Source organism: Podarcis vaucheri, assembly GCF_965113315.1.
Source record: "Podarcis vaucheri genome assembly, chromosome: 2".
Classification (NCBI taxonomy): Eukaryota; Metazoa; Chordata; class Lepidosauria; order Squamata; family Lacertidae; genus Podarcis; species Podarcis vaucheri.
In genome coordinates, this window is record NC_138760.1 from 123,920,093 (window position 1) to 123,948,082 (window position 27,990).

The 27,990-nt window shown below is 46.1% G+C and overlaps 2 protein-coding genes and 1 long non-coding RNA gene across 9 annotated transcripts; 2 read left to right on the plus strand and 1 right to left on the minus strand.

Annotated features, from left to right (window-relative positions):
• On the plus strand, positions 1-14,781 carry LOC309524669 (uncharacterized protein). Of its 2 annotated transcripts, XM_082209527.1 has the most exons (8): positions 1-289; positions 2,200-3,173; positions 3,925-4,042; positions 4,808-4,872; positions 5,465-5,591; positions 6,447-6,545; positions 10,281-10,403; positions 11,208-14,781. In XM_082209527.1, the coding sequence occupies exons 2-8, from the start codon at positions 2,397-2,399 to the stop codon at positions 12,302-12,304; spliced, it is 2,406 nt and encodes an 801-aa protein (XP_082065653.1). In that variant the 5' UTR covers positions 1-289; positions 2,200-2,396; the 3' UTR covers positions 12,305-14,781. The 2 variants fall into 2 exon arrangements, with proteins under 2 accessions (XP_082065653.1, XP_082065654.1); XM_082209528.1 differs by lacking the exon at positions 10,281-10,403.
• Positions 12,324-16,799, minus strand: LOC309525540. The gene is made up of 2 exons (XR_014216398.1): positions 16,662-16,799; positions 12,324-12,846 (listed from the first exon to the last, which is right to left on the minus strand). It is a non-coding gene; the product is annotated as an uncharacterized lncRNA (long non-coding RNA).
• LOC309524679 (uncharacterized protein) lies at positions 16,693-27,989 on the plus strand. 6 transcript variants are annotated; one of them, XM_082209562.1, is made up of 5 exons: positions 17,021-17,133; positions 20,280-20,479; positions 20,581-20,742; positions 23,213-23,355; positions 24,987-27,989. In XM_082209562.1, exons 4-5 carry the CDS (start codon positions 23,283-23,285, stop codon positions 27,263-27,265), a joined length of 2,352 nt encoding a protein of 783 aa, XP_082065688.1. In that variant the 5' UTR covers positions 17,021-17,133; positions 20,280-20,479; positions 20,581-20,742; positions 23,213-23,282; the 3' UTR covers positions 27,266-27,989. The 6 variants fall into 6 exon arrangements, with proteins under 6 accessions (XP_082065690.1, XP_082065688.1, XP_082065687.1 ...); XM_082209563.1 differs by lacking the exon at positions 20,581-20,742 and adding an exon at positions 18,690-18,888 and having other exon boundaries at positions 17,023-17,133; positions 20,282-20,479; XM_082209564.1 differs by lacking the exons at positions 17,021-17,133; positions 20,581-20,742 and adding an exon at positions 16,693-16,789.
• Position 27,990: the final 1 nt, after the last annotated feature.

The window sequence follows — 27,990 nt, forward strand, 5'->3', positions numbered from 1 at the left end:
ATATATCACTACTGGGAAAACCAGAGATTTAACTATACGCACCTTTGCATATATACTCTGCCTTTGGAAAGGGTTAAGAAAAAGGAGAAGATGGAGCCCAGCTTCCTAGAAAGGCTGCCGAGAAGGAGGGATGCCAAAAGGACCTTCCTGTTGTTGTTATTGCTATTCTTCTTATTCTGCCTCCTTCTCTCCCTCCCTTCTGGGGTTGCAGAGGCCTCCTTGGCTCAGAGACACACACAGGGGTCTTTGGGAAGGGGCAGAGATGCTGCTTGCAGGGCGTGCTGGAGGGGTGAGTTGAAAGAAGGGGGTTGGGGAGGCGGGTGGCTGTTTTTGGACAAAGGGAATATTTCATCTGCAAGGGATGGAGGAGTAAAAAGAGGGAGAAAAGGCATCTGATCAGGGGCCTGTAAGGAGCAGGGATGATGCTCTCTCACCCCGGTCCTTGCACGAGGTTGCAAGGATGTAGTCATTATTATTATTGTTTGCATCTATTGCTCACGTTTGGGGAGTTGAGTCTGAAATAAACAGAATGAGTGGAAGAAACTCCACTGGGGTGCAAAGATTTATGATTACGGTTTGCTTTTGTTGTTTTTGTCAAAAAAGCAGGCAAACCACGACCACAAAGACAGGGGAGATTCTCTTGTTTATTTCTTCTTGTCTCAGGCTGCTGGGGGAAAAAGCACAGGAGCTTGGCACAGGGAGGAAAGGTGGCAACTCAGTGTTGTTCCCACAACACAGGTGGCAACTGTGCGGAGTGTGAATGTCAGGAGGAAATGTTTATTTTCCGTGCCTCTGGCTGCTGTAATGAACACAGGAGCATGGTAAATGTAATGTTGATTCTGCAGTTCCGGTGGGAAAATCGGGGGAAGGGGTGTCAGGAAACAAATGTCCCCCTTGTTTATTTTCGGTGTCTCTGGCTGCTGTAATAGGTACAGGAGTGAGACGGGGTGGAAAGGTGGCAGCAATAATATTCACACATATTAGGAGTGAGACGGGGTGGAAAGGTGGCAGCAATAATATTCACGCACATTAGGAGGCAAAATTTAGGGGAGGGTGTCAGGGGAAAATGTCCCTTTGCTTAATTTCTGTGTCTCTCATGCTGCACAAAAGCATGACAGGAGGGAAGGTGGTGGCGACCTAATGGTGTTTCTACAATTCTGGCAGCAATTTTGTGGGGGTGTTGTCAGGGATGGCTGTAAGGGTTGCTGAATTATAAAGTTAGAAGGGACCTCATGTGTTGTCTTGTCCAACCCCTTGCAATGCAGGATTATAATTTTTTGCACAACATGGGGCTCGAACCCACAACCCTGAGATTAAGGGTCTCATGCTCTACCGACTGAGCTATCCCAGGTTTTGGATCCTTTCAGCAGGAGCAAAATACACAATGGAATAAGCCACACGTGCTTATTTAGCCATCTGCCTCTTCTAACTAAAGTAACCAGGAGGAGGGCAGGTTCAAATTTTAACATCAAATGCAGCTTGTAGAGAATTCTGCACAATTTTGCTTTCAGGGATTCCCTGAAATGAAAGAAAGGGTGGGGGGAGATGCCTCCTGATGGAAGGTAAGTCTGTCTAAAGAGGGGTAAAGGTAAAGGGACCCCGGACCATTAGGTCCAGTCATGGCCGACTCTGGGGTTGTGGCGCTCATCTCGCTTTACTGGCCGAGGGAGCCAGCGTACAGCTTCCAGGTCATATGGCCAGCATGACTAAGCCGCTTCTGGTGAACCAGAGCAGCGCACGGAAACACCATTTACCTTCCCGCCAGAGTGGTACCTATTTATCTACTTGCACTTTGAGGTGCTTTCCAACTGCTAGGTTGGCAGGAGCAGGGACTGAGCAACGGGAGCTCACACCATTATGGGGATTTGAGCCGCCGACCTTCTGATTGGCAAGTCTTAGGCTCTCTGGTTTAACCCACAGCGCCACCCACATCCCTCTAAAGAGGGGTAGTCAGATGAAAAAGAGGGCAGGGGTCCTGCGCCTTTAATAGCTGTATATAGAAGAAAGAGCAATGGAGGCTGGTCCTTGAGGCCCTAGGGCAAATGGGGCACTGCCCCACCAACCTCTGACTGACTCAACCTGCCTGCCTTCCTAGTTAACATCCAGCCCAGGGAGGTGGCATTTTCCAAGATGGTGGACAAGACAGGTCTGATCCAGCAGAACTCTTCATCCAATATGCTTATGTCTTCTTTTCTTTAGGGAGAAGCTTGTCCCCTGGCTTGAAAATGAATCCACCTTCTGGGTGACCCGTCTCTATCCTCTAAAGATCCCTAAAGATCTAGCCCTGCAGCCTTTCCTAAAGATTTTGCGTTTTACAGGGCCAAAGCAGCCTCCCTCTAGTTAAGAGGATCTGTAGATCCAGCTCCGTTGAGGCGAAAGAGAAAGAGGCCTCTTCGATGTCTGGAGGGTCAGGGATGGCAACTGTAGGCTTCCAATTTCAGCCTTTATTCACTCACGAGTTGCCTGCAGGAATTAAACTGGAAGAGGCAGAAGCAGCAGATTATTCTGTTGGAGAAGAACAAGGAGACAAACGCCGCCATTTTGTGCAAGCTGGGACGGCCCAAGGCTTTTTCAAAGGTCCGCCACTGCTACAGATTAAACAGGAACCCGAGGAAGGTTTGGCCCAACACTGGGAAATCCAGTGGCATGACTTTTTGAGGGGCTTGCAGCTGCCTCAAGCAGGATGGCATAATCCGCAGCTCCGATGGGGCGATAAGGTCTCCTCCATCGGAGAGGTAGCCCAAAGTGACCGGTGTCCTAGAGCGCAGAGGTTGACCCAAATCTCGCCAGATCTCAACGCGGAAGCCCCAAAAAGCCTGCATGCCAGAGGGAGGGAAGATGCCAAGGTGGAAAGGGGAACTGTCCCGGGTGACATTAGCTCCGAAATCCAGCGTAAACGCTTCAGACATTTCTGCTACCGGGAGATGGAGGGACCCCGAGAGATTTGCAGGCGGCTCCGGGAGCTGTGCTGTCAGTGGCTGAAGCCGGAGAAGCACACCAAGGAGCAGATGGTGGAGATGCTGGTCCTGGAACAGTTCTTGGCCGTCCTGCCTCAGGAAATGCAGGGCTGGGTCAAGGCAGGGGGCGCAGAGAGCAGTGCCGAAGCGGTGGCCCTGGCAGAGGACTTCCTGCTGAGCCAGGAAGAGGATGGGCCTCAGGGATGGGAACGGAAGGTGAGGCCACCGAATACCCAAAGGGGCACTTATCATTATTTTTTTATATTATTTTTTTTTTGCAGAGCAGTACAGTGGTACCTCAGGTTAAGAACTTAATTTGTTCTGGAGGTCTGTTCTTGACCTGAAACTGTTCTTAACCTGAAGCTTCACTTTAGCTAATGGGGCCTCCCGCTGCTGCCATGCAGAGCGATTTCTGTTCTCATCCTGAAGCAAAGTTCTTAACCCAAGGTACTATTTCTGGGTTAGCAGAGTCTGTAACCTGAAGCGTCTGTAACCCGAGGTACCACAGTATACAAAAGGCCATCAAACTGACAAATTAAACAATTCAAGCAAAACATCAAAACCCATTAAACGGGATCCTACTCACTCAATACGCATGACATTTTCTGGCTGCCCATTTATTATCAACGGCAACAGAACCCGTCCCACTCCTCTAAAGCAAGGCCTGTGCCTTCTGGGTGTTGCTGGACTCCAACTCCCATCAGCCTTTGCGGCTAGCATGGTCAATGGTCTGGGATGATGGGAGTTGTAGTCCAGCAACATCCGGAGATGCTTGTACGTTTCCCCACCCTTGGCTAGAATAGCACTGTTTCCTTTTGGTGCTCCTTCTAACTTCTGTCACTCTGCCCTGAAGAAGGGGGTCCTTCCCCACAGGCATCTAATAAGAACAGAGTGCTGGACTAGATGGGACAACTGGTCTGATCCAAAACACTCTTCTGATGCTCTTATGTCCTCTCTGTTGCTCCAGGTACCTGAGGAGGAAAAAAGGGAGACTGCTCTGGGTCTCCTCTCACCTTTGGGTGTTCAGCCAGGACCTTTATGCAAGGAGGAGGAGGAGGAGGAGAATGAAGATGCCAGTCTGCTTGGTAAGGAGTTATGGGATGGATGAGACTTTACAAAAGCAGCTTGTTTACAAAGGTTTTGTTTCCTTCAGTCACGAATTCAAGGGAGCATAGACCTAGGTATATGTATATAACATTAAACATAAACAACCTACATTTAATGCTGATTCATACCATCACGGCTTCCCCCAAAGGATCCTGGGAAGACCCCTATTCTGTTCCCAGAGCCACAATTTGCAGAGCGGTTGAACAATGATAGGTAAAGGTATAGGGACCCCTGACCATTAGGTCCAGTCGTGGCCGACTCTGGGCTTGCAGTGCTCATCTCGCTCTATAGGCCAAGGGAGCCAGCGTTTGTCCGCAGACAGCTTCTGGGTCATGTGACCGGCATGACTAAGCCGCTTCTGGCGAACCAGAGCAGCGCACGGAAACGCCGTTTACCTTCCCGCTGGAGCAGTCCCTATTTATCTACTTGCACTTGGACGTGCTTTCGAACTGCTAGGTTGGCAGGAGCAGGGACTGAGCAACGGGAACTCACCCCGTCGTGGGGATTCGAACCGCTGACCTTCTGATCGGCAAGTCCTAGGCTCTGTGGTTTTACCCACAGCGCCACCCGCGACCCTTTTAAATATTGTAGCTGATAACTTTAGAACAATAGTATTGTAGAGTAGAATAATATAATTGTAGAATTAGAAGAGTGGACACCTGAGAAATGTTTTGAATAAATGAAACAAACGTAATGGTGGCCTGTCTCCCATTTTGCTTCTCCCATCCCTTCCCGCCTTGTAGCCAGTGGGGCGCGGCCTCTGATTTCCTGTGGCTCATCTCTTCATCCTGCTCCGGAGCCAACTCAGGTAAGGCCTCAACATGGGAGTTGCGGAGGTTGGGGAGGGAAGGCGAGGAAGAGGGAATAGAGATGTAGTTGAGGTGGTTTGCCATGTGGTTGAGAATTTGCCGGATGTTGGATGCACATGCTTTTTTCTGGTTTATACCTTGGAAGTCAAACAGAATCCATTCCGGAAGTCCGTTTGACTTCCAAAACGTTTGGAAACCAAAGTGCAGCTTCTGATTGGCTGCAGGAAGCTCCTGCAGCTAATCAGAAGCCACAGAAGCCCTGCTGAAAATGTTTGCTGACCCCTGGGTTAGAGTGACAGACTACAACCTGGGTAATCCCAGCCATGAACCTCACTGGGCGACCTTGGGCCTGTCACTGTCTCTTAGCCTAACAGGGTTGTTGAGGTGATGACCCCCCTCTATTGCCGGGGGTTGGACTAGATGACCCTTGGGATCCCCTTCCAACTCTATAATCATATGATAACAACAGGAGATGAGCTGGGGGGGAGTGTGAACCAATTACATCCGCTTGAGCTCCTGGGGGGGATATAACGACAATAAATAATAATATAGACAGCAAGCGTTGAGGAAGCAACATTTTCCTTATTTCAGGGACCGTTGGCCTTTGAGGAGGTGGCGGTTTACTTTGCAGAGGAAGAATGGGCCTTGCTGGATCCGGACCAAAGAGTTCTGTACAAGGAGGTCACGTTGGAGAATTATGGGAATATGGCCTCATTGGGTAAGAATCTCCTCTGAAGTAGCCTGCAAGGGAGCAAGGGGGAGGGAAAGAGCAGCTTCTGTCTTCCATGTATGTCAACCACGACCATTTATGAGGGATAGTCTCCTCTTTAAAAATACAATTGACTCTAGTACAGTCGTACATTGGAAGTCGAACGGAATCCGTTCCGGAATGTCCGTTCGACTTCCAAAACGTTTGGAAACAAAGCGCGGCTTTTGATTGGCTGCAGGAAGCTCCTGCAGCCAATTGGAAGCCGCGGAAGCCCCGTCGGACGTTCGGCTTCTAAAAATAGTTTGCAAACCGGAATACTTACTTCCAGGTTTGCGGCGTTTGGAAGCCAAAACGCTCGAGAAGTAAGCTGTTTGAAAACCAAGGTACGACTGTATGTCCCTTCCATTTCTTAGCTTACAAGTGGAACCTGCGATAAAATGTTGCAGCAGAGTAGACTTCAGTTTGGAATTCTGGCCGGCTGCACCCTTTTTTCTCTCATTTGATTTCCGCTTCTGCTCAGCTTTCCACTCTGTCCTCCAACATATACTGAAAGATAGGAGACCGTTGGAGGGTTTTGGTATATAGTCAGATGAGCTGCATATAAATAATAAAATTATTATTCCCCTCACAGAGCTACAAGTCCCAGAATTCCCTGGTAGAGAGGGACTGGTTGTTAAGCTACTCTGGGAATTGCAGCTCTGCGGTGGCATGTTTTTAAGTGTTCCTTCATCTTTTTTAAAAACAGGGAAATATCTCCACGTAGATAGAAAAGTAGCAGGTCAAGGACGCGTTTTTCTAACTTAGATGACTTGAGATGACAGAAATCACTCCTTAACTTCCTGTGTTTTCTTCCCTTCTGTAAAGGACTTTTGATTCCCAAACCAGACGCCGTTCCCTGGCCGGAAGGAAAGGAAGATTTATTCACTCAAGACCCTGAGGAAACAGGAAAAGGAGGTTTTGCAGGTAACTGCTCACCTGTGTGATGGGACCATTCATGCCTTAAAAATCTATAATCCCCTCTGCGGTCTAAACCACAGAGCCTAGGGCTTGCTGATCAAAAGGTCGGCAGTTCGAATCCCCGCGACAGGGTGAGCTCCCGTTGCTCGGTCCCAGCTCCTGCCAACCTAGCAGTTCGAAAGCACGTCAAAGTGCAAGTAGATAAATAGGTACCGCTCCGGCGGGAAGGTAAACGGCTTTTCCGTGCGCTGCTCTGGTTCACCAGAAGTGGCTTAGTCATGCTGGCCACATGACACGGAAGCTGTACACCGGCTCCCTTGGCCAGTAAGGCAAGATGAGCGCCGCAACCCCAGAGTCGGGCATAACTGGACCTAATGGTCAGGGGTCCCTTTACATTTAAGGGCTGGTGAGGTTGTCAAAATTTATTCTCATGTGCACTATATATACCGGTAAATCGAAATAATATTTATATTTCAAAGGCACACCCAAACAGTTTGAGGAGTTATTTGATAATTCCAAAGAGTTCAAAAATTGTTTTGGCTGATTTTGGAAGTGATGCTCTCACTCTGAACTGTATTTGCCATCACCAAAACAACCCAAGCACATCTTTCAGTGCAACAAATGGAGCCTGTGGTGGTGTTGTCTGGGACTCCTGCCCAGGTGATTGGAGTGACTGTACCCTTTTGGTTCTGTGAGTGAGACATAGCTCCGTGACGATAAGCATACAGAGTACCGCAGGTCCATCTCCACTCAAAGTATCCCACAGAGCAGGACTAGAAAAAGGCCTCTGCCTGCGACACTGGATTGCTGCCAGTCAGAGTTGGCATTACTGAACTGGATGGCCAAATGGTCTAATCCACATAGGGTATCTTCCCCTGTTCCTAGGCCTTTGAGGAATCCCCTGTAGTTCAGTGACAGAGCTAGGGATGAGGGAGAAATTATATTCACTTGTACTTTCTGAAGCAATACATAAACTGAAACACAGATATCCTTCTAAATTTGCACCTCCCCAAATTTTGCAGTGGAGTTCTCTGACCAAGTAAGGTGTACAAAAAAATGCATATACAGTGGTACCTCAGGTTACATACTTAATTTGTTCCGGAGGTCCGTTCTTAACCTGAAACTGTTCTTAACCTGAAGCACCACTTTAGCTAATGGGGCCTGCTGCTGCTGCTGCTGCTGCTGCTGCTGCGCTGCTGGAGCACGATTTCTGTTCTTGTCCTGGAGCAAAGTTCTTAACCCGAAGCAATATTTCTGGGTTAGTGGAGTCTGTAACCTGAAGCGTATGTAACCCGAGGTACCACTGTACTAAAGAGTGCAGGAAGATGATCCCCTCAAGACTCATTGTTTTTACATTTGACCCTGGGCTGTGTATGCATAATAATAAATAATGATAATAATGAATAATAATAATACAAAAGGGAACAATTTGTTCCCACAAGAGGCAATGATGGCCACCGACTCTGGATGGCTTTGACAAGAGGACTGGACCAGGGAAACCTTTGGCTTTTCAGAGGTTGCTGAACTACAGCTCCCATCAACCGCAGCCATTCAGCATGCTCGCTGGGGCTGATGGGAGTTGCAGATCAGCAGTGTCTGGAGGGGTAATAATAATAATAATAATAATAATAATAATAACTTATTATTTATACTCCACCCATCTGGCTGGGTTTTCCTAGCCACTCTGGGCGGCTTCCAACCAAATATTAAAACCACAATACAGCATTAAACATTAAAAACTTTCCTAAACAGGGCTGCCTTCAGATGCCTTTTAAAAGTAAGATAGTTGCTTATTTCCTTGACATCTGATGGGAGGGCGTCCCACAGGGCAGGTGCCACCACTGAGAAGGCCCTCTGCCTGGTTCCCTGTAACCTCACTTCTTGCAGTGAGGGAGCCGCCAGAAGGCCCTCGGCGCTGGACCTTTTGAAGCATATTAGAAGCACATTATTTCCTTTTAAGAATTGTGGGTACTGCAGTTGACCCCTCACATTTTGCGGGAAATAATGTGCTTTGAAGGTCTTGCCAAAGGCAAGGGGTTTCTCCCCCCCCCCCAAGGGTTCAGAAGTAAATGTGTGATGTAAGTGGTGAAGAAGTGGTAAAGATTTATTAAGGTAAAGGTAAAGGTACCCCTGCCCGAACGGGCCAGTCTTGACAGACTCTGGGGTTTGTGCGCCCATCTCACATCTATTGGCCGGGGGCCAGCGCTGTCCGAAGACACTTCCGGGTCACGTGGCCAGCGTGACAACGCTGCTCTGGCAAGCCAGAGCCGCACACGGAACGCCGTTTACCTTCCCGCTAATAAGCGGTACCTATTTATCTACTTGCACCTGGGGGTGCTTTCGAACTGCTAGGTGGGCAGGCGCTGGGACCGAGCAGCGGGAGCGCACCCCGCCGCGGGGATTCGAACCGCCGACCTTTCGATCGGCAAGCCCTAGGCGCTGAGGCTTTAGCCCACAGCGCCACCCGCGTCCCAAAGATTTATTAAACAGCAGCAAAATCATGCGCAAGAGTAACAACGTACCAAGCAAGCCGATGGCGCCACCTCCCTTCAGCTGCAAAGAGACAGAGAGACCTCCAGCTGGCCAATGGGTCGCACAAAATCTGATGGCAGCCTTCCGGCCTACATCCAAAGCTCAACTCTCTAGGTCAAATGCTAGGACTTATAATTACCTTGCTAAATTACCTGCACTGGGCACCAGGGATCTCATGATCTGGGCTGGCAGGCAAACAGGATATTGGGATCCTCCCTGCAGTACAGGGAACAATCCCATGAATTAGGAATTGAGGCTTGGAAAGCAGATAGTTCAACACAATTCAGCATTAACCACTGCCAGACTTAGGAGAGCAGTGAAGGCCTGCTTCTGTGAAAGGCCACACACAATGGTGGACATCATCTACATCACAATTTATCATTTATACCCCATCTGGCTGGGCTTCCCCAGCCACTCTGGGCGTCTCCCAACAGAATATTAAAAACATCATAAAACATCAGACGTTAAAAACTTCCCTAAATAGGGTTGCCTTCAGAAACAGTTGTGCCAGGCCACTGACACCTCCCCAGGTTACAACAGTGTTTCCCAAATGTGGATCTCCTGTTGTTTTTGGACTACAATTCCCATCACCCCTGACCATGGAACCTGCTAGCTAGGGATGATGGGAGTTGTAGTCCCAAAACAACAGGAGATCCACGTTTGGGAAACACTGGGGACTCAGCTGAATTGGTAAAGAAAAATGCCTTTTATATGTGTTGTATATGCAGTATAACACTGTGACACCAGATGACTTTGTGGAGTCCCGACTTTCCCAACCTGTGTGAGTTTATAATACGTTTAACCGAAACGCTTCTTTGATGTCTCAGTGTGGTGTAGTGGTTAAGAGCGGTAGTCTCGTAATCTGGGGAACCGGGTTCGCGTCTCCGCTCCTCCACATGCAGCTGCTGGGTGACCTTGGGCCAGTCACACTTCTCTGAAGTCTCTCAGCCCCACTCACCTCACAGAGTGTTTGTTGTGGGGGAGGAAGGGAAAGGAGAATGTTAGCCGCTTTGAGACTCCTTAAAGGGAATGAAAGGCGGGATATCAAAATCAAAGTCGTCTTCTTCTTCTTCTTCTCTAGATCCAGCCAGGGTTACAATATATTTTCTGGTGTTTCCACTACAGTATAGGTTGTGCGCAGTCTAGAACCCTTTTCTGAAAGAGGGACTCCTATTTCCCTCCTGGTCTTTCTCTTTCCCTGCGTCACAGCTGCAAATGAGATCAAAGAAGAACCTCCTCCGGGAGAAGGGATCCCACATCTGGAAGACACGCCCCACGTTTTCCCAGGGGGATCTCAGGATGACATTTTCCTGGCAGCCGAGTACTGTGAAAGTAAGTATTCAAAAGGAAGGAGTGCCACAGCTCAGGGGATGTTTGTTGGGCTAGGGCCTTCACTGGGTTGTTTTTCTCCCAGTACGTTTCCGAGCACAATTCAAAGTGCTGGTGCTGACCTTTAAAGCCCTAAACGGCCTCGGCCCAGTATACCTGAAGGAGCGTCTCCACCCCCATCGTTCTGCCTGGACGCTAAGATCCAGCGCCGAGGGCCTTCTGGCGGTTCCCTCATTGCGAGAAGCAAAGCTACAGGGAAGCAGGCAGAGGGCCTTTTTGGTAGTGGCACCCACCCTGTGGAACGCCCTCCCACCATATGTCAAGGATATAAGTAGCTATCTTATCTTTAAAAGACATCTGAAGGCAGCCCTGTTTAGGGAAGTTTTTAATATTTAATGCTGTATTGTTTTTAACACTCGATTGGGAGCCGCCCAGCGTGGCTGGGGAAACTCAGCCAGATGGGTGGGGTATAAATAAATTATTATTATTTCTAAAGTTTTCTCTCTGTGTGTCTACACCTCACTAAACCTTGCAGTTCCCCTGAGCCTAATATCTTGTGTGTAAATAGTGCTGTTTTGTCTTAAAAAGCAGCAACACTCACAACCCAAACCTCAGAGTTTGAGAAGAAATATTCCAGTCAGACGCAATGGTCTTCATCTTATCACCTCAAAACTCTTGCCACCTTTGTTTTGGAGTGGTAGGATGGAGTCCATTGTTCTGCCTCCATGGTACCTTCTGTTTTCCTCCTCTCCTATCAGATGGAGTGATATCTCGGCCTGTGCTTTCTTTTCTCTCTAATCTCTTCAGGCGACGGCACTGCCAGTGAGAGCGAGATGGTCAGGACGCATCAAGAAGGCCCTAGGTCAGCCAGTTCTGACGGGAGGTTCCCGGGGGTTTCCCTCAGGGACGTTTCTATGAAGTCCGAAGCCTTCGATCAGGGCTACAAGTCCGACAGGGAGCAGTGGCAGCGGGCCGTGAAGATGTGGGGCATCTCCATTCAGGAGGTGGAAACCGCCGTGGCTGATAACGCCGGCGCGATCCGCGCAGGAGAGGAGTGCCACATGTGCCGCAAATGCGGGCAGGCGTTCGAGCACCAATCGGGGCTTATCGTGCACCAGATGATCCACACGGCCGAGAGGCCCTACGAGTGCCTTGAGTGCGGGAAGAGCTTCTGCCAGAGGGAGAACCTTCTTGCACACCAGAGAATCCACTTGGGGGAGAGGCCTTATGAGTGCCCGCAGTGCGGGAAGAGCTTCAGCACGCGGTCGCATCTTATCACCCACCAGAGAATCCACACGGGCGAGAAGCCGTACGAGTGTCTGCACTGTGCCAAGAGCTTCAGCAACAAGTCCTCGCTCGTAACCCACCAGAGAATCCACACGGGCGAGAAGCCTTACGAGTGTCCGCAGTGCGGGAAGAGCTTCTGCCAGAGCGGGCAGCTGATCAGACACCAGAGAATCCACACGGGAGAGAAGCCCTACGCTTGCCTACAGTGTGGGAAATGTTTCTGCCAGAGAGGTCAGCTGATCCGACACCAGAGGATGCACACGGGGGAGAAGCCTTACGAGTGCCTTCAGTGCGGAAAAAACTTCAGCAGGAAGTCATACCTTGACATTCACCTGCGGATGCACACAGGAGAGAAGCCTTACGGGTGCTCCGAGTGCGGGAAAAGCTTCTGCCAGAGTGCCCAGTTGATCCGGCACCAGCGGATCCACACGGGGGAGAAGCCATTCGCGTGTTCTGAGTGTGGGAAAAGCTTCTTCCAGAAGGAGAAGCTGGTAAGACACCAGAGAACCCATGTGGAATCAAAACCGCACGAATGCTCAGAGTGCCAAAAAACCTTCCCACAGAAAGATAAGCTCATGCATCATCAGAAAACCCACGCAAGGCTTCACACCTTATGAATGTTTCCTCTTTTTGGAAAAAAAAACAAAAGCCTGCTCCCAAAGTGTAATAAGTTTTGGGCAAAATGCATCACGTTTCAGAATCATTCGAGACCGATGTTGGAGAAGGTTTCTGCTGTAATTTGGGGCTTACCAAATATAAGGATAAATACAGAAGAGAGAAACAGAGTCTTGCTGGATCAAACGAGGCCTGCTGTCTATTCCTGAAATTGAGGCATTGAGGTGATGACAGTCGCCATTCGAATCCTCTTGGTTGGTTGGGAGAACATTCTTACACATTGGAGAATCCACACAGAAAAGGGCTCTTTCTGAAGCAGCTTGGAACAAGGGGCAGCTTTTCCTCAGTGGTGCCGTGAAGTAACTTTGGCCTCCGGACGTCATAGACATCCCTCCTCCATTTCTTAGATGGGAACGTGAATTTACTTCAAAACACAGTGAGCCATCCCTGCTGAGTTCGGGGCCCTCTGGCCCTTCGAGCTGTATGGCGCCTTGGATTCCTCCCCATGGGACAGAACTCCTTTTCACATTAAAACCAAAAGCAGCTGAAAATGAGTGTAAAATGTCACTTAGGACGTAGACATTTGCAGGTTGGGTGTGTAAAGTATAGACGTATTTCTCCTGCTGTCATCCCCCTCCCTCACATCAGGTATCTCTCCCACAATCTCCTCTTCCGTTATCTTTTATTTGCACAAAATCCTGTTTTCACAGTGGCCGACCAGATACCTTGGTGTGGGGTTGGGGACACAAGATTTTGCATTATGGTGAACCAACGCAGGACAACCACTCACCCGACAGTTACCGGATTTCAGCAGGAAGCTCTGGGTGCCTGTGCAAAATGGGAGCAAAGCAGTTTGCCCTTTTTCAGGTGCGAGCAGTACTGAAAGCAGGTTGTGTCCGCTCCCCTCTCCCCCAATACATTTGCGGAAGGAAACGAGTCCACGCTGTGGTTAGGGTTAAGTTCAAGAGCCCATGTTGATCGAAGGAAGGTGATTATGTTGGAGGGACGTGATCAATCAGGCAGAGGGTCTCCCCTGCAGATCAAAAGCAAACCAGCCGGCATTTTAAAATGCTGTCAAAACCAGGGCCGCAAAAAGCTACAAAGCAGACAGTTCCAACTGCAATGCATGAAAATATACAATTGTGGTCAGACACTAGCAGCTTGCTTAAAACCGTTATTCCCCATGCCTCCCTTTTCACCTAATTCGCAGGTGTTGAGGTCCTCTCCCTCCTGCCTTCATTCAAACTTTTCCTTAGACAAGCAGAAACAGAGGAGGGACAAGGCCTTTGTAGCTAAGGGTCCTTTCTCATGAAGGTCCTTTAAGGACATCTGGAGAAGCCCTTAAAGGCATCCAGTAACAGTCTCAGATTAGGCCTGCCTCTTTCAATGTTGGGGGAAGCCTGTCCCAGATTGTTGTATTCGTGTTGTCCTGATTTTTGTCACTATATCATTGTTTTTCCTCATTAGCTGTACCGTGCTTCTGAATTCTGCCTTTGAATCGGCGTTGTTCTTTGGTTCTGGATAAGAACACACAGTCCTTTTTCTCTGGGGGGATGCAGGGGTATGCATACCCCTAAACATTTTGTGAATCTTTGTACTTTTGCCCATTTCCTGTATTCATTTCCCCCGATTTGAACTATAAAATTGTGGTTTTCCTGAGTCAAAATGAGAGTACCCCTATACTTTTTTTTTTTAAGAACAAAAGCACTGAGAACAGATATTCCAATTCTTACAACAACTAAAAGCTGTTCCATCAGGTGACATCTGCTTACACCAGGGGTCAGCAACGTTTTTTGAGGCGGGGCTGGTCCACTCCCCAGCAGGCCTCTCAGTGGGCCAGAGCGTGCTCATGCGTACATGCAAGCTATTTCCGGTTCTCTTCCAGGTCAGAAAAGCGCTGGAAATAGCGTGTGCGTATACGCATGGGCGTTCCTCTGTCCCGGAAGTGCACCGGAAATAGAGTGTGCAGGCACTCCCATATACGTGCACACACGCTTTTTCTGGTGCACTTCCAGGACGGAGGAACACCCGTGTGCATGCTCACATGCTATTTCTGGCGCTCTTCCAACCCAGAAGTCAGTCCCCGCAGCGAGAAAAAAAATGGTGCCGTGGGGGAAAAAAAGCATGGAATAAAGCATGGAATCCCCACGCCAATCCATGGAACAGCCGTGGGCCGGTTCTAGGAAGCTCATGGGCTGGAACCCATGGGCCTTAGGTTGCTGACCTCTGGCTTACACCATCCTATCTCTCTCTCTCTCTCTCTCTCTCTCTCTCTCTCTCTCTCTCTCTCTCTCACACACACACACACATGCCTACCCTACTGTGGGAAAGCCTGGGTGAGTGACACCGTAATAAATTGAAGATGTATTCCGCTCAGCCCTGTGTTTGTTTGTGTGTGATGTTTAGTTTTGGGTTGGTTTGTTCTAATAGCCGGTTGGTGCGATGGCATTTTGTTCCTTAATAAATTATCTCAAATGAGCTTCAAGGAAATGTTCAGAATTTAATTATGGAAAAGGCACTCATCTTCAAGTGGAATACAGCACAAGAGAATAAAATCAGGAAAAGTAGCCGTTATAAATTATTTAAAACCTCAATAAATAATCCTCAGTTCTTTCACCAGCTGCCCAGACACCAAGCAAAACATCCCTGCTTAACAAGAACGTTTTATTGTCACCCGAGGAAGAAAGCTTATTTCACATAACAAATCCTGGCCTCCATTCAGACTGTATTGCTGAGGTTCCTTCTGCACCAAGTTCAGGAGTAAACCCTGCTTTCTCTTCTCTCTGTCTCTCTCCCCCAACAGATAATGCCAGGAAGAAACATTTCTGACCAGACTGACTTCCGCTTTGCCCTCCAGTCTCAATCCCATAATGCATGTGCACCAAGTTTAGTACTTGAAAATCACAGCACCATTGATCTTTAGGAGCATATTGTTTAAACAGGCCCATTTTTGCAGGCGGATCCCAAACTCTAGTACAAGGGTTCCCAAACTCTGGTCTGTGGTGGTTTGTATGAAATATTGATTTTAATTGTATTTCTGGTGTATCAAGAAATGGAGGGTACATTTCATCATATGTGGTGGACATGTAAATCAGCAAAGGATTTATGGGAGATGATCTATAACAATATAGATGATATATAATGAAATGGAGGGGGGTGTTTTAAAGGACTTATATAAAAAGACCAGAAATCTCCTTATTAGGAATATTACGATGTCCTCACAGATCAAAATGATTTGTTACTTGACGCAATCACAGCAGCCCAAATGATATATGCTCGGAAATGGACAGAGGGAACAACGCCAACGAAGGAGGAATGGCAAATGAAATTGATGGAACGTGTGGAATTAGCAAATATGAATTATAGAAGAAGAGACCAGGAAGGTGAAGTATTTAAGGAGGAGTGAAAAATGTTTGCAGAATATCTGAAAAATTGTGTCAAACAGGTTAAGCAGGGTTGGAGTAAATTCAGCAGTTTAAAGTATATGAAGATGTAATGCGGAGGGAGAGGGGAAATTATGGAGTAATAAGAATATGCCGTTGTAATGCGCTAATATCTAGAACCATGAAAGGGGGGAAGGGAAGTCAGTGACTATGACTGTGTGAGTAAATTGAACGGAATATGAAAACTTGTAATGGAAAGAGAGAGAGAATGAGAATGCAGTGCCAGGGCTCTGGCATCATACTAGAGCCCTTCCTCCATCCTCCTGAAGCTAGTTCTTCTTTTGTTTCTTACTTTGTCTTTCCTTGTGCCATGGAATTCCGATTGCATTACCAATAAAATGTAATATGAGAAATAAGATTCAATAGAAGAAATAGAAGAAGAAATAAAAATACAATTAAACTAACATGCAGCATCTACCACAGTGCATTACAGTTGCTACAACAGATGGAAAAGGCATTAAGTGGTCCACCAAGGCCACCAGCAATTTTCATGTGATCTGGTTTCAAGTGACACAAATGTGTGAATCGGGATAAGGCAGATTCCTATGTTCCTTCTGAGGTTTCTACAGTGCCGGGTTCAGAAACAAACCCTGTCTTCCCCTTTCTCTTCCTCTGTGAGCAGATGATGCCAGGAGCAAAGTTTTCTGCCTGGGTTGTGGTCACAGCTTTGCCCTCCCGTTTTAAGCCTTAATTTGAACACGGAACACACGTTTTGCACTTGAGCCTCACCCCACACACAGACACCCACTCACACCACCTATCTACACAATTTATTGTTGTGTTTTATTTTATCCTGGAGAGGTTTGGTTCCTTTTTGTTGCCCAGTTCTATGGTGATTTGAATTGTTTTTCAACAGTACAGTTTTAAGTAGTTTTTAAAAAAGCACTCTTCTAGATCCTCATAAACAGCAGCTTACCTGGGTCTCATCACGAAGCATTTTTACTCAAACTTCTGCTTAAAAATTTCCAAGGAAGGAGATTCTGCAACCTCCCAAAGGAGACCATTCCCACAGTTGAACAGCTCTTTTTATCAGAAAGTTCTTTCGTAAGTCTAGTTGGACTCTCCTTATATTGTATTGTACCGTATATCAAACTTGAGTCCAGGTGTTGTTAGACTACAACTCCCATAATCCCGAGCTAGGAGGTCCAGTGGTCAGGGATGGTGGGAATTGTAGTCCCAAAAAAACCAGGGAGGGGAAAGTTTGAGAAACACTGGAAGATACTACATCCCCCAGAAGGCTTTGGGTCTGGATAAGAAAGACCGCTAGGCGTGGGAAGTCCCACAATGCAACAGGCTCTCTGGTAGAAGCATTTCCCGCACTGCAGGTCGCTTTGGGAGCTCATCACGGAAGAGAAGCTGCATCTGACTCATGTAACGGGTGAATGCGGGTGAGAAGCAAGAGAGGGAAGATATGGGTCTAAGGGTTTATCCACACTTACACTTGAATCCCCCACCCCACCCCCAAAACGGCTCTATTGTGCTCAGTTATAGGAGCAAGCAGCAATTCAGATTTTCCCCAGTTTGGCCTTTAATCCAACCTATCTCTAAAGAGCAGATTTTTCCCTTGGAAAGGAGTGGGTTAAGGGGAAAACTGCCCAGACATGTACTTTCCTAAGCGGATGTGTGAAGAAAAGAGTGGGGAGAGGCTGAATTGTAGAATCAAAAGAATTGAGAGTTGGAAGGGGATCTGAGGGCCATCTAATCCAAACCCTGCAATAGAGCCATTGGAATATGCAGTTGTAATGCGTAGATATCTAGAACCATGGAAGGGGGGAGGGAAGTTGATGACTATGATTGTGTGAGTAAATTGAATGGAATATGAAAACTTGTAATGGAAAAAGCACATTTAAAAAAATTGAAAAAGAGAATGCAGTGTCAGGGCTCTAGCACCAAACCAGAGCCCTTGCTCTGCCCTCCTCGAAGCCAGATATAGTCATACCTCGGGTTAAATATGCTTCAGGTTGAGTGTTTTCAGGTTACGCTCCCCAGCAACCCGGAAGTAACGGAATGCATTACTTCCGGGTTTTGCCGCTCTTGCATGCGCAGACGCTCAAAATGACGTCACGCGCATGCGCGGAAGAGGCAAAATATGACCCGCACATGCTCAGATGCACAGTCGTGGGTTACGTTCTACTCAGGATGTGAATGGGGCTCCGGAACGGATCCCGTTCGCATCCAGAGGTACCACTGTAATTGTAATTCTTGTTTTTCTTTTGCCTCTTATATTGTCTTTTCTTGTGCCATGGAATTCCAGTTGTAATAGCAATAAAATGAAATATAAAAATAAGATTCAAAATAAGAAATAAAAGAAGTAATTAAAATGCAACTGAACAAACATACAGCATCTGTTTTTCAACAGTCTACAGTTTTAAGTTCTGTTTTTTTTTTTAAAAAAAAACACCTTCCCAGATCCCATAAATGACAGCTTACATAGGGCTCAGCTGCAAGCATTGTTTCTCAAACTTGAGGTGTTTTTGGACTACAACTCCCATCATCCCTAGCTAGCAAGACCGGTGGTCAGGAATGATGGGAGTTTGTAGTCTAGCATTGTTTGGGTGGGTGCCTAAGTTTGATAAATACTGGAAGAGACTACATCTCCCAGAAGGCTTTGGGTCTGGATAAGAAAGAAGACAAGGACTGGGCAGCCCTAGAATGCAATGGGATTTTGCTTTCTCCCCTCAGCCCTCTTTTTCAAGGAATCTTCTTGGTGGGAAGGGGAGGACGCAGAACAAGATTGTTGTGATAAGGAAAATTAGGGGGGGTTGCAGGGTGTCCTTAGGGAGTTTTGGGAAGAGAAGCTGCAGCTGACTTGTGTAATGTTATATATAACATATATATGAGTCAGTGGTAAGTGGTGCAAGGGCTCGGGTAGCATCCTAGAGCCCCTCACTCTGCCTTCCTTAAGCCAAATAATTATATTTATTGTGCTTCTTTTGTTTAATAGAATCATAGAATCTTTCAACTGGAAGGGGTCCCGAGGGTCATCTAGTCTAACCCCCTGCAATGCAGGAATCTCAGCTAAAGCATCCATGACAGAGGGCCATCCAACCTCTGCTTAAAAATCTCCAAGGAAGATTCTGCAACCTCCCGAGGGAGACCGTTCCCACGATCGAACAGCTCTTATTATCAGAAAGTTATTTTTAGTCTAGTTGGAATCTCCTTATATCATATTGTACTGTATATCAAACTTTAGTCCCCAGGTGTTGTTGGGACTACAACTCCCATCATTCTTTGCTTGCAGGACCAGGGACCAGGGATTATGGGAATTGTAGTCCAAAAAAACAGGAGCAAGATTGAGAAACACTGGAAGATACTACATCTCCCAGAAGGCTTTGGGTCTGGAAAAGAAAGAACGCCAGGCGTGGGAAGCCCCACAATGCAATGGGCTCTTGCTTTCTCCCCTGAGTCCTCCTTATCAGGGCAGGAAGTGGAGGAGGAAAAACAAGGGATTTGCAATAGGACTTTAGAGGGAAAAGCCTTTCTGTGAAGGCTGCACATGGGGCAGGATGGAGGTCGCTTGAAAGGTGTCCTTTGGGATCTCATCTCAGAAGAGAAGCTGCAGCTGAATTGTGTAACAGGTAAATGTGGGTGAGAAGCCGGAAAGGGAAGACACGGGTCTAAGGGCTTATCCACACTTACACCTGAATCCCCCCCCATAAAAATTGCTCTTTCATGCTCAGAGGAGCAAGCAGCCATTCAGATTTCCCCCAGATTGGCCTTTGATCCAGCTTACCCATAAAGAGCAAGTTTTTGGGAGTTGTAGTTCAAAAACACCAGGAGACTCAAGTTTGAGAAACAATGCTTGCAGGAGAGGAGCAAGGGGGAAACTGCCCAGACATGTGCTTTCCTAAGCGGATGTGTGAGGAAAGAGTAGGGAGAGGCTGAATCATAGAAGCAAAGAATTGTAGAGTTGGAAGGGGATCTGAGGGTCATCTACTCTAACCCCCTGCAATGGAGCCAGTGGAATATGCAGTTGTAATGGGTAGATATCTAGAACCATGGAAAGGGGGGGAGGGAAGTTGATGACTATGATTGTGTAAGTAAATTGAATGGAATATGAAAACTTGTAATGGAAAAAAAGCACATATATATATATTTAAGAGAATGCAGTGCCAGGGCTCTGGCACCATACCAGAGCCCTTGCTCTGCCCTACAACTCCCATCATCCCTAGCTAGCAAGACCAGTGGTCAGGAATGATGGGAGTTTGTAGTCTAACATTGATTGGGTGGGTACCTAAGTATGATAAATACTGGAAGAGACTATATCTCCCAGAAGGCTTTGGGTCTGGATAAGAAAGGGGAGGAGGCAGAACAAGATTGTTGTGATAAGGAAAAGCACATGGGGGGTCGCTTTCAGGGTGCCCTTAGGGAGTTTTGGGAAACGAAGCTGCAGTCGACTCTTGTAATGTTATTTATAATGTATATATGAATGAATGAATGAGTGGTGCAAGGGCTCGGGTAGCATCCTAGAGCCCCTCACTCTGCCTTCCTTAAGCCAGATAATTATATTTCTTTTGCATCTTTTGTTTAATAGAGTCATAGAATCTTTGGGCTTGAAGGGTACCCGAGGGTCATCTAGTCCAACCCCCTGCAATGCAAGAAACTCAGCTAACGCATCCATGACAGATGGCCATCCAACCTCTGCTTAAAAACTTCCAAGGAAGGAGATTCTGCAGCCTCCCAAGGGAGACCGTTCCTACGGTTGAACAGCTCTTATTATCAGAAAGTTCTTTCGTAAGTCTAGTTGGAATCTCCTTATATTGTGCTGTACTGTATATCAAACTTGAGTCCCCAGTTGTTGTTGGACTACAACTCCCATAATCCTTTGCTTGCAGGACCAGTGGTCAGGAATGATGAGACTTTGCAGGGTGGGTACCCAAATTTGAGAAACACTGGAAGAAACTACATCTCCCAGAAGGCTTTGGGTCTGGATAAGAAAGAAGGCTTGAGAAACCCCACAGTGCAATGCACTTTTGCTTTCTCCCATCAGCCCTCAGGTACTCTTCTTGGCAGGAAAGGGAAGAGGCGGAACAGGATTGTTGTGATAAGGAAAAGCACATTGGAGCAAGACAGAGGTCACTTTCAGGGTTTCCTGTGGGAGCTTATCACAGAAGAGAAGCTTCAGATGACTCTTGTAACGGGTGAATGTGAGTGAGAAGCAGGAAATGGGAGATATGGGTCTAAGGGCTTATCCACACTTTCTCTTGAATCCCCCAGCCCACCACCAAAACTGCTCTTTCGTGCTCAGTTAGAGGAGCAAGCAGCAATTCAGATTTCCCCCAGATTGACCTTTGATCCTGCCTATCCCTAAAGTGCAAGTTTTTCCCTTGGAAAGCAGTGGAGCAAGGGGGAAACTGCCCAGACATGTGCTTTCTTAAGCAGATGTGTGAGAGAAAGAGTGGGGAGAGGCTGAATAGTAGAATCAAAAGAATTGTAGAGTTGGAAGGGGATCTGAGGGTCATCTAGTCCAACCCCCTGCAAAGGAGCAGTTGGAATATGCAGTTGTAATGGGTAGATATCTAGAACCATGGAAGGGGGGGAAGTTGATGACTATGATTGTGTGAGTAAATTGAATGGAATATGAAAACTTGTAATGGAATAAAAGCATAAATATATATATATTAAGAGAATATATATATTAAGAGAATGCAGTGCCAGGGCTCTGGCACCATACCAGAGCCCTTGCTCTGTCATCCCCGAAGCCAGATAATTGTAATTCTGCTGTTTCTTTTGCTTCTTATATTGGTCTTTGATCCAACCTATCCTAAAGAGCAAGTTTTCCCCTGGAAAGGAGTGGGGCAAGGCAGAAACTGCTCACACACATGCTTTCCTAAGCGGATGTGTGAGGGAAAAAGCAAGGATAGGTAGAATTGGAGAGTACCGAACTATGGAAGGGAGGAAGGGAAGTCGATGACCATGATTGTGTGAGTAAATCAATGGAATATGAAAACTTGTAATGAAAAAGGCACAAATAATTGTATGTGTAGATAGATAGATAGATAGATAGATAGATAGACAGATAGATAGATAAGGCGTTGCCAGGGCTCTGGCATCATCCCAGAGCCCTCGCTCCACCCTCCCGAAGTCAGATGATTGTATTTTTGGGGTTTTTTGTTTGTGTCCTATTTTGTAATTTCTTTTGCCATAGAATTCTGATTGTAATGCCAAATTCAGCTAAATCATACATTACATTACAACCTCTGCTTGAAAACCTTCATGGAAAGTGAGGTGTGTATGTGAGAGAAAAGGGGGAGGTGAAGTCCCCTTGGATATTGTTCCTAAAATCGGTGAATGCTCTATTAGACTGCAGCAGTATCATTGGAAATAACTGGTGGTGGATCAAAATTGGCTTATTTAAATTGTTGGTTGGTAAAATGAAAAACTTATTAGGATACCATTTACAAGAGGGCCCCCGAGATTTCGACTGCCTAGGGGCCTCCACAGAGTTTAATCCTGCGCTGGTGGGGGCAGGAAAACAATAGGGATTTTCAGGACATAACAGACTTCCCATAAGAAGCTTCTGGTTGTGGTGGGTAGATTGGCAGACAGGATTCTATGATTCTATGATTCTATGATTGTTGGGTTGCCATGCATCCGGAACTTCCTGGAAATAGCCAGGATCCAGCTGTCGGAAATGGTGTCTGGGCGGAAATTGCTGTAATGTCCGGAAAAATCCAGACGTACAGAAACCCATGTCAGAAGTGTAGAATTTGGTGAATTTCCATGGGGGGGGAAAGCTCGAAAACTTGTGTCCAGATTTTCACTTTTTGAAATATGGCAACCCTAAGGATCGGTGAGACACACAATGGTCCAGACAAGTTGAAACAAGAGTGTTTTGAGAGAGGAGGAGAAACTTCACCCTTTCCACTAAACTTCACCCCTTCCACAGAAATTATGCCATACATAATTTTATAAATTTCTATCGTGTTACCTCTCACTTTGCTTCTCTGAAAAGCCCCAAATGCTTTTTGACGTGCGGTGACCTGTATTATTCCAAATGCAGTTGCACCATAGATTTGTATAATGGCACTATGATATTGTATGGAGAATTTGCCTTTTTCAGACTCCGTACACACACTGGGCCAAAATCTTTGAGCTGTTCACTATGACCCCAAGGTCTTCTTGCTGTTCAGTTAATGCCAGTAGGTTTCCGAGCACAATTCAAAGTGTTGGTGCAATTCAAAATGTTGGGCGCCTGCCCTCCCATCAGATGTCAAGGAAATAAACAACTATCTGACTTTTAGAACATATCTGAAGGTAGCCCTGTTTAGGGAAGTTTTCAATGTTTGATATTTTCTTGTGCTTTTAATTCTGTTGGGAGCCACCCAGAGTGGCTGGGGAAATCCAGCCAGATGGGTGGGGTATAAGTAAATTATTATTATTATTATTATTATTATTATTATTATTATTATTATTAATCCCATAGGCGAATGAGAGGCCACTGCTAAAAGTTCTATTTTCATACAGGGTGGTAAAAAGAGGCGGCCCCACATCCGCCGTGATCCTCCGCCAAGTCGTCAGTTGAAAACCAAGGAGAATGAGGCAGAAGCGCCTTTCCCTGGGAGCGATGTTATTGCTGGAGCACTCCTACTGTCGCCCAGCCAGTCCAGGTAGGTCAGCGACTAAATGGTTTTCACATGCGTATGCCCTGTGGAACACCTTCCCATCAGATGTCAAGGAAATAAGCAACTATCTGACTTTTAGAAGACATCTGAAGGCAGCCCTGTTTAGGGAAGTTTTTAATGTTTGAAGGTTTATTCTGTTTTTAGTCCTTTGTTGGGAGCCGCCGTGAGTGGCTGGGGAAACCCATTGTTGTTGATGATGATGATGTTGTCAAAGAGGAATCCAGAGGTCATTGTGCATCGGGGAATCTTCTGGAATGGAGAAATAAGGAGCAATTTATGCAGACAGTGACATTATGCCACAGACTATGCCAGAGGAGAGTGTCACACTCACCAAAGGCAGGTTAAGGGGAACACCAAGCCAAGAGGGAGCCACTGGCGGCACCACAACAATGAGGAACGTTGGAAGGGGAGAGTTGTTTGGGGCACCGAATTTCGGCGTTTCACAGGGTGGTGTTGAAATTTCAAAGCCCTCACACCTTCCTTGTGCGGCTCAATGTAGCTTTCAAGGTGGGGTGGGGGTGCGATTGTAACAACCTACCACTACCTCCTGACAAAGTATTATTTATTTATTTATTTATTTATTTATTTATATCCCACCCTCCCCAGCCGAAGCTGGGCTCAGAGCAGCTAACAACAAAAAAAGTAACACAGCATTCTAAAATCAATTCAAAATCAAATTAATGGCAAGCATTGGGCTAGAGTTCTGCGAGGGTTACCAAAGGAGGGGTCAGGCTGTGCCTTGGCCAAAGGCCTGGTGGAACAGCTCTGTCTTGCGGAAAGATGTCAAGTCCCGCAGGGCCCTAGTCTCTTGTGACAGAGCATTCCACCAGATTGGGGCCACAGCCGAAAAAGCTGTGTTTGGAAAAGTTTGGAAGTTTAGTCACCTTCGTGGGATGCCAGCAAGGAACATCAAAAAAGCTGCTGGGAACCTGACCCCAATGATAAGGTGATCTGGATGGCAGCCTTGCACACTCACATGCACATCCTGAAAAGCCACTTCTGAGAGGGAGAGACTTCATCAGGCAAGGCCTTCTTCCACCTGCCTTGTCCCATCCTCCAGTCTCTGCTTCTCAATTTTTTTTATTCTATTATGTTATGCACTGTGGCTTGCTGTTGTGTTAATGATTGTAGCTTGGAAGTTATTTACTGTAATTGTTAAGAGTGGGTTTCTGTTTAATTTTTATATGCTGATATTTAATATTATTCTATACTATTCTAGTGATTGTTGAATGCTAATTTATTTGATGTGGGTTGCTTATTTTAAAGTTATGTTTTATTATCACATTAGATTGTTATGGTGTATGTTCTTGGTTTCTTCAGCTTGTAAACCGCCTTGGGTATCGTAAGATAGAAAGACGGTTTGCAAATCAAAAGTGATGATGATGACTAAAGTGAGGCCACTTTGTGTGAAGAACAGAGGGGCTGTGGGCATTATGCCCAAATCTGGGCCAACCCCTGGCTACGCTTAATGTAAATTGTGGGGGGTTGTGAGAGCTTTCACAGGTTCAGGCTTCATATCTTGCATATCATAGCACAACCATTATTCAGTTTGTATTGTGTGGTTCCTTCTCTTTCAGACTCAAGCCTAACTTTCCACCCTTCTCTCTCTCTCTAAGCAGATGACACCAGCAGAAAATATACCTGCCCAATCTGTGGCGAGTGCTTTGCCTCCACGTTGGCTCTTGCCAGACACCAGAGAATCCACACAGGAGAGAAGCCCCAGAACGGCAGTGAGAGTGGGGAATGTTTTGGTCAGAGTTCAGGGCTTTTGAGCCACCAAAGTACCCGCCAAAGAGAAAAACCCCATAAGTGTGCAGAGTGTGGGGAAACGTTTTCTCATCGATCTGTCCTTCAGCTCCATCGGAAGGTTCATGCAGCAGACAACTCCTATCACTGCCGTAAGTGTGGAGAGAAACATTCCCCACTCTCGGATTTTGTGAAGCATCTCAGAGCCCACGCAAGAATAAAACCGTACAAATGCTTGGAGTGTGGGAAATGTTTCCCTCAGGAATTGCAGCTTTGTGAACACCAGAGAGTCCACACAGGAAATAAACGACACAAATACTTACAGTCTGAGACGAGCTTTTCTAGACGGCGGCAACTGGTGAGACGTCAGCAGATCTATAAGGGGGGTAAACCCTATAAGTGCATGAAATGTGGCAAATCGTTTGCTCAGCACACTGTCCTTGTGATCCATCGGAAGGGCCACTCGGGAAAGAAACCATATAAATGCTTGGAGTGTGGGGGAAATTTCCCTAGCCGATCAGTTTTTGTGAAACATCAGAGAATCCACACAGGGCCCCGCAGATGTGATGGGTGCGGGAAAAGTTTTCTCTGGAGATCACAGCTTCTTGTACACCAGAAAATCCCCAGAGGACAGAAATGCCACAAATGCAGTGATTGTGGGTCATCCTTCTCTTGTAGGCCACAACTTGTTATTCATCAGCGAACCCATTCAGGAGAAAAGCCTCATATGTGCTTGGAGTGTGGGAAACGCTTCCCCACAAAATCAGATCTTGTTCAACACCAGTTAATCCACCCAGGAAAGAAACCCTATCAATGCACAGAGTGTGGGAAATGTTTTCTTGATAAATCTGCCCTTTTGAGCCATCAGGCGGTTCACAGTGGAGAGAGGCCCCATAAATGTGCGGAGTGTGGGGAAAGGTTTGTTTCGTCGTCAGAACTTGAAATCCATCAGGGAATCCACACAGGAGAGAAACCCTACAAATGCAGGAAATGTGGAAAATGCTTTGCCGGCCTAGCAGACCTTGATGAACACCAGAGAGTGCACACAATAAAGGGGCCTTATGAATGTAGAGATTGTGGGAAATGTTTTTCTACTTCATCACATCTTAATAGACATAAGAAAGCCCACCCAGGAAAGCCATATATATGTTTGGAATGTGGAATGATATTTTCTCATTCACATACCCTTAAGGGGCACCAGAAAAAGCATACGGTAAATAGATGCCATGAATGCTTGGAATGTGGGAAATGTTTTGCTAGGAGAGACGGTCTTGTGATTCATCAGAGAATCCACACAGGGGAGAAGCCCTACAAATGCTCAGCGTGTGGGAAATGCTTTTCAAGGAGAGAGAGTCTTGTAAAACATCGGAGAGTCCACCCAGGTGAGATATCCTATAAATGCACAGAGTGTGAGGAATGTTTTACCAGCGAATCACAGTTTATCTTCCATCAGAAAAGCCATGCAGGAAAGAAACCCAACAAATGCACGGAATGTGGAAAAGTCTTTACCAAGAGTAAGAACCTTCGTAGACACGAGAGAAATCATACTCATTTGGAACCCTACAAATGCGTGGAATGTCGAAAACACTTTGCCAGCCTAGCAGAACTTGATGAACACCAGAGAGTGCACATAGGAGAGGGGCCTTATAAATGTGAAGATTGTGGGAAATGTTTTTCTGTTTCAGCACATCTTATGAGACATAAGAGAATTCACCCAAGAAAGCCATATATATGTTTGGAATGTGGAATGATATTTTCTCATTCACATACCCTTAAGGGGCACCAGAAAAAGCATACAGTAAATAGATGCCATAAATGCTTGGAATGTGGGAAATGTTTTTCTAGGAAACACTGTCTGGTGCTTCATCAGAGAACCCACACAGGGGAGAAGCCCTACAAATGCTCAGAGTGTGGGAAATTCTTTTCGAGAAGAGACTGTCTTCTGAAACATCAGCGAATCCACACAGGAAAGATAGTCTATAAATGCACAGAGTGTGAGGAAAGTTTTGCTAGCGAATGGCGGCTTATGATCCATCAGAAGACCCATGCAGGAGATAAACCTTACAAATGCACAGAATGTGGACAATTATTTACCAAGAGTAAGAACCTTCGTAGGCATGAGAGAAATCATAATAAATCGGAACCCTAGAAAGCATATCTCATAATCCCTTGGACAATCAATACAGGAGACAAGCCCTACAAATGCTTGGAGTGTGAAAAATGTTTTTCTGAAAAGTTGGAGCTTCTTATAGCCAAGAGAGTCCACACAGGAGAGAGGCCTTACCAGTGTGTAGAGTGTGGGAAATGTTTCTCACAGAGAAACCTTAAAAAACACCAGAGACTCCATAAAGAATAGAAAGCATATAAATGTTGGGAGTGCGGGAAATGTTATTTAAATAAGATTTTGTTACAGATTTTTAGTAATACAATAAGATAAAAGAAACAAATCTAAATAAAAAACAGAAACAAAGAGAGACGGATAAGAGAAAATACCAAAGGAAAACAACAATATAGAAGAAAAGAAAAGAGAAAACGACTTCTGATTCTCCCAATCTGTTACATAAAATAAATTATTAAAAATATTCACCCTAGAATGACATCCAACAGATCTACTTTCTGTTAGGTAATATTTTCCCAGTCTTCTATTCCAAATGTATCTGATTAGTTCATATTCCTTTATAAACAAAAAGTCCAAAGGGGGTTCTCTAATTATTGCTATTAATAAATTTCAGCAATCATTTTCCTCTAAACAAACATATGAACTTTACCTCTATTAACTTCAACCATTCCTCCATATTAAATGTTAAAATATCTTTCCATCTTTGTCCACACAAGAGTTTATTTTATTTATATATTAAAATAGTACGCCACAAT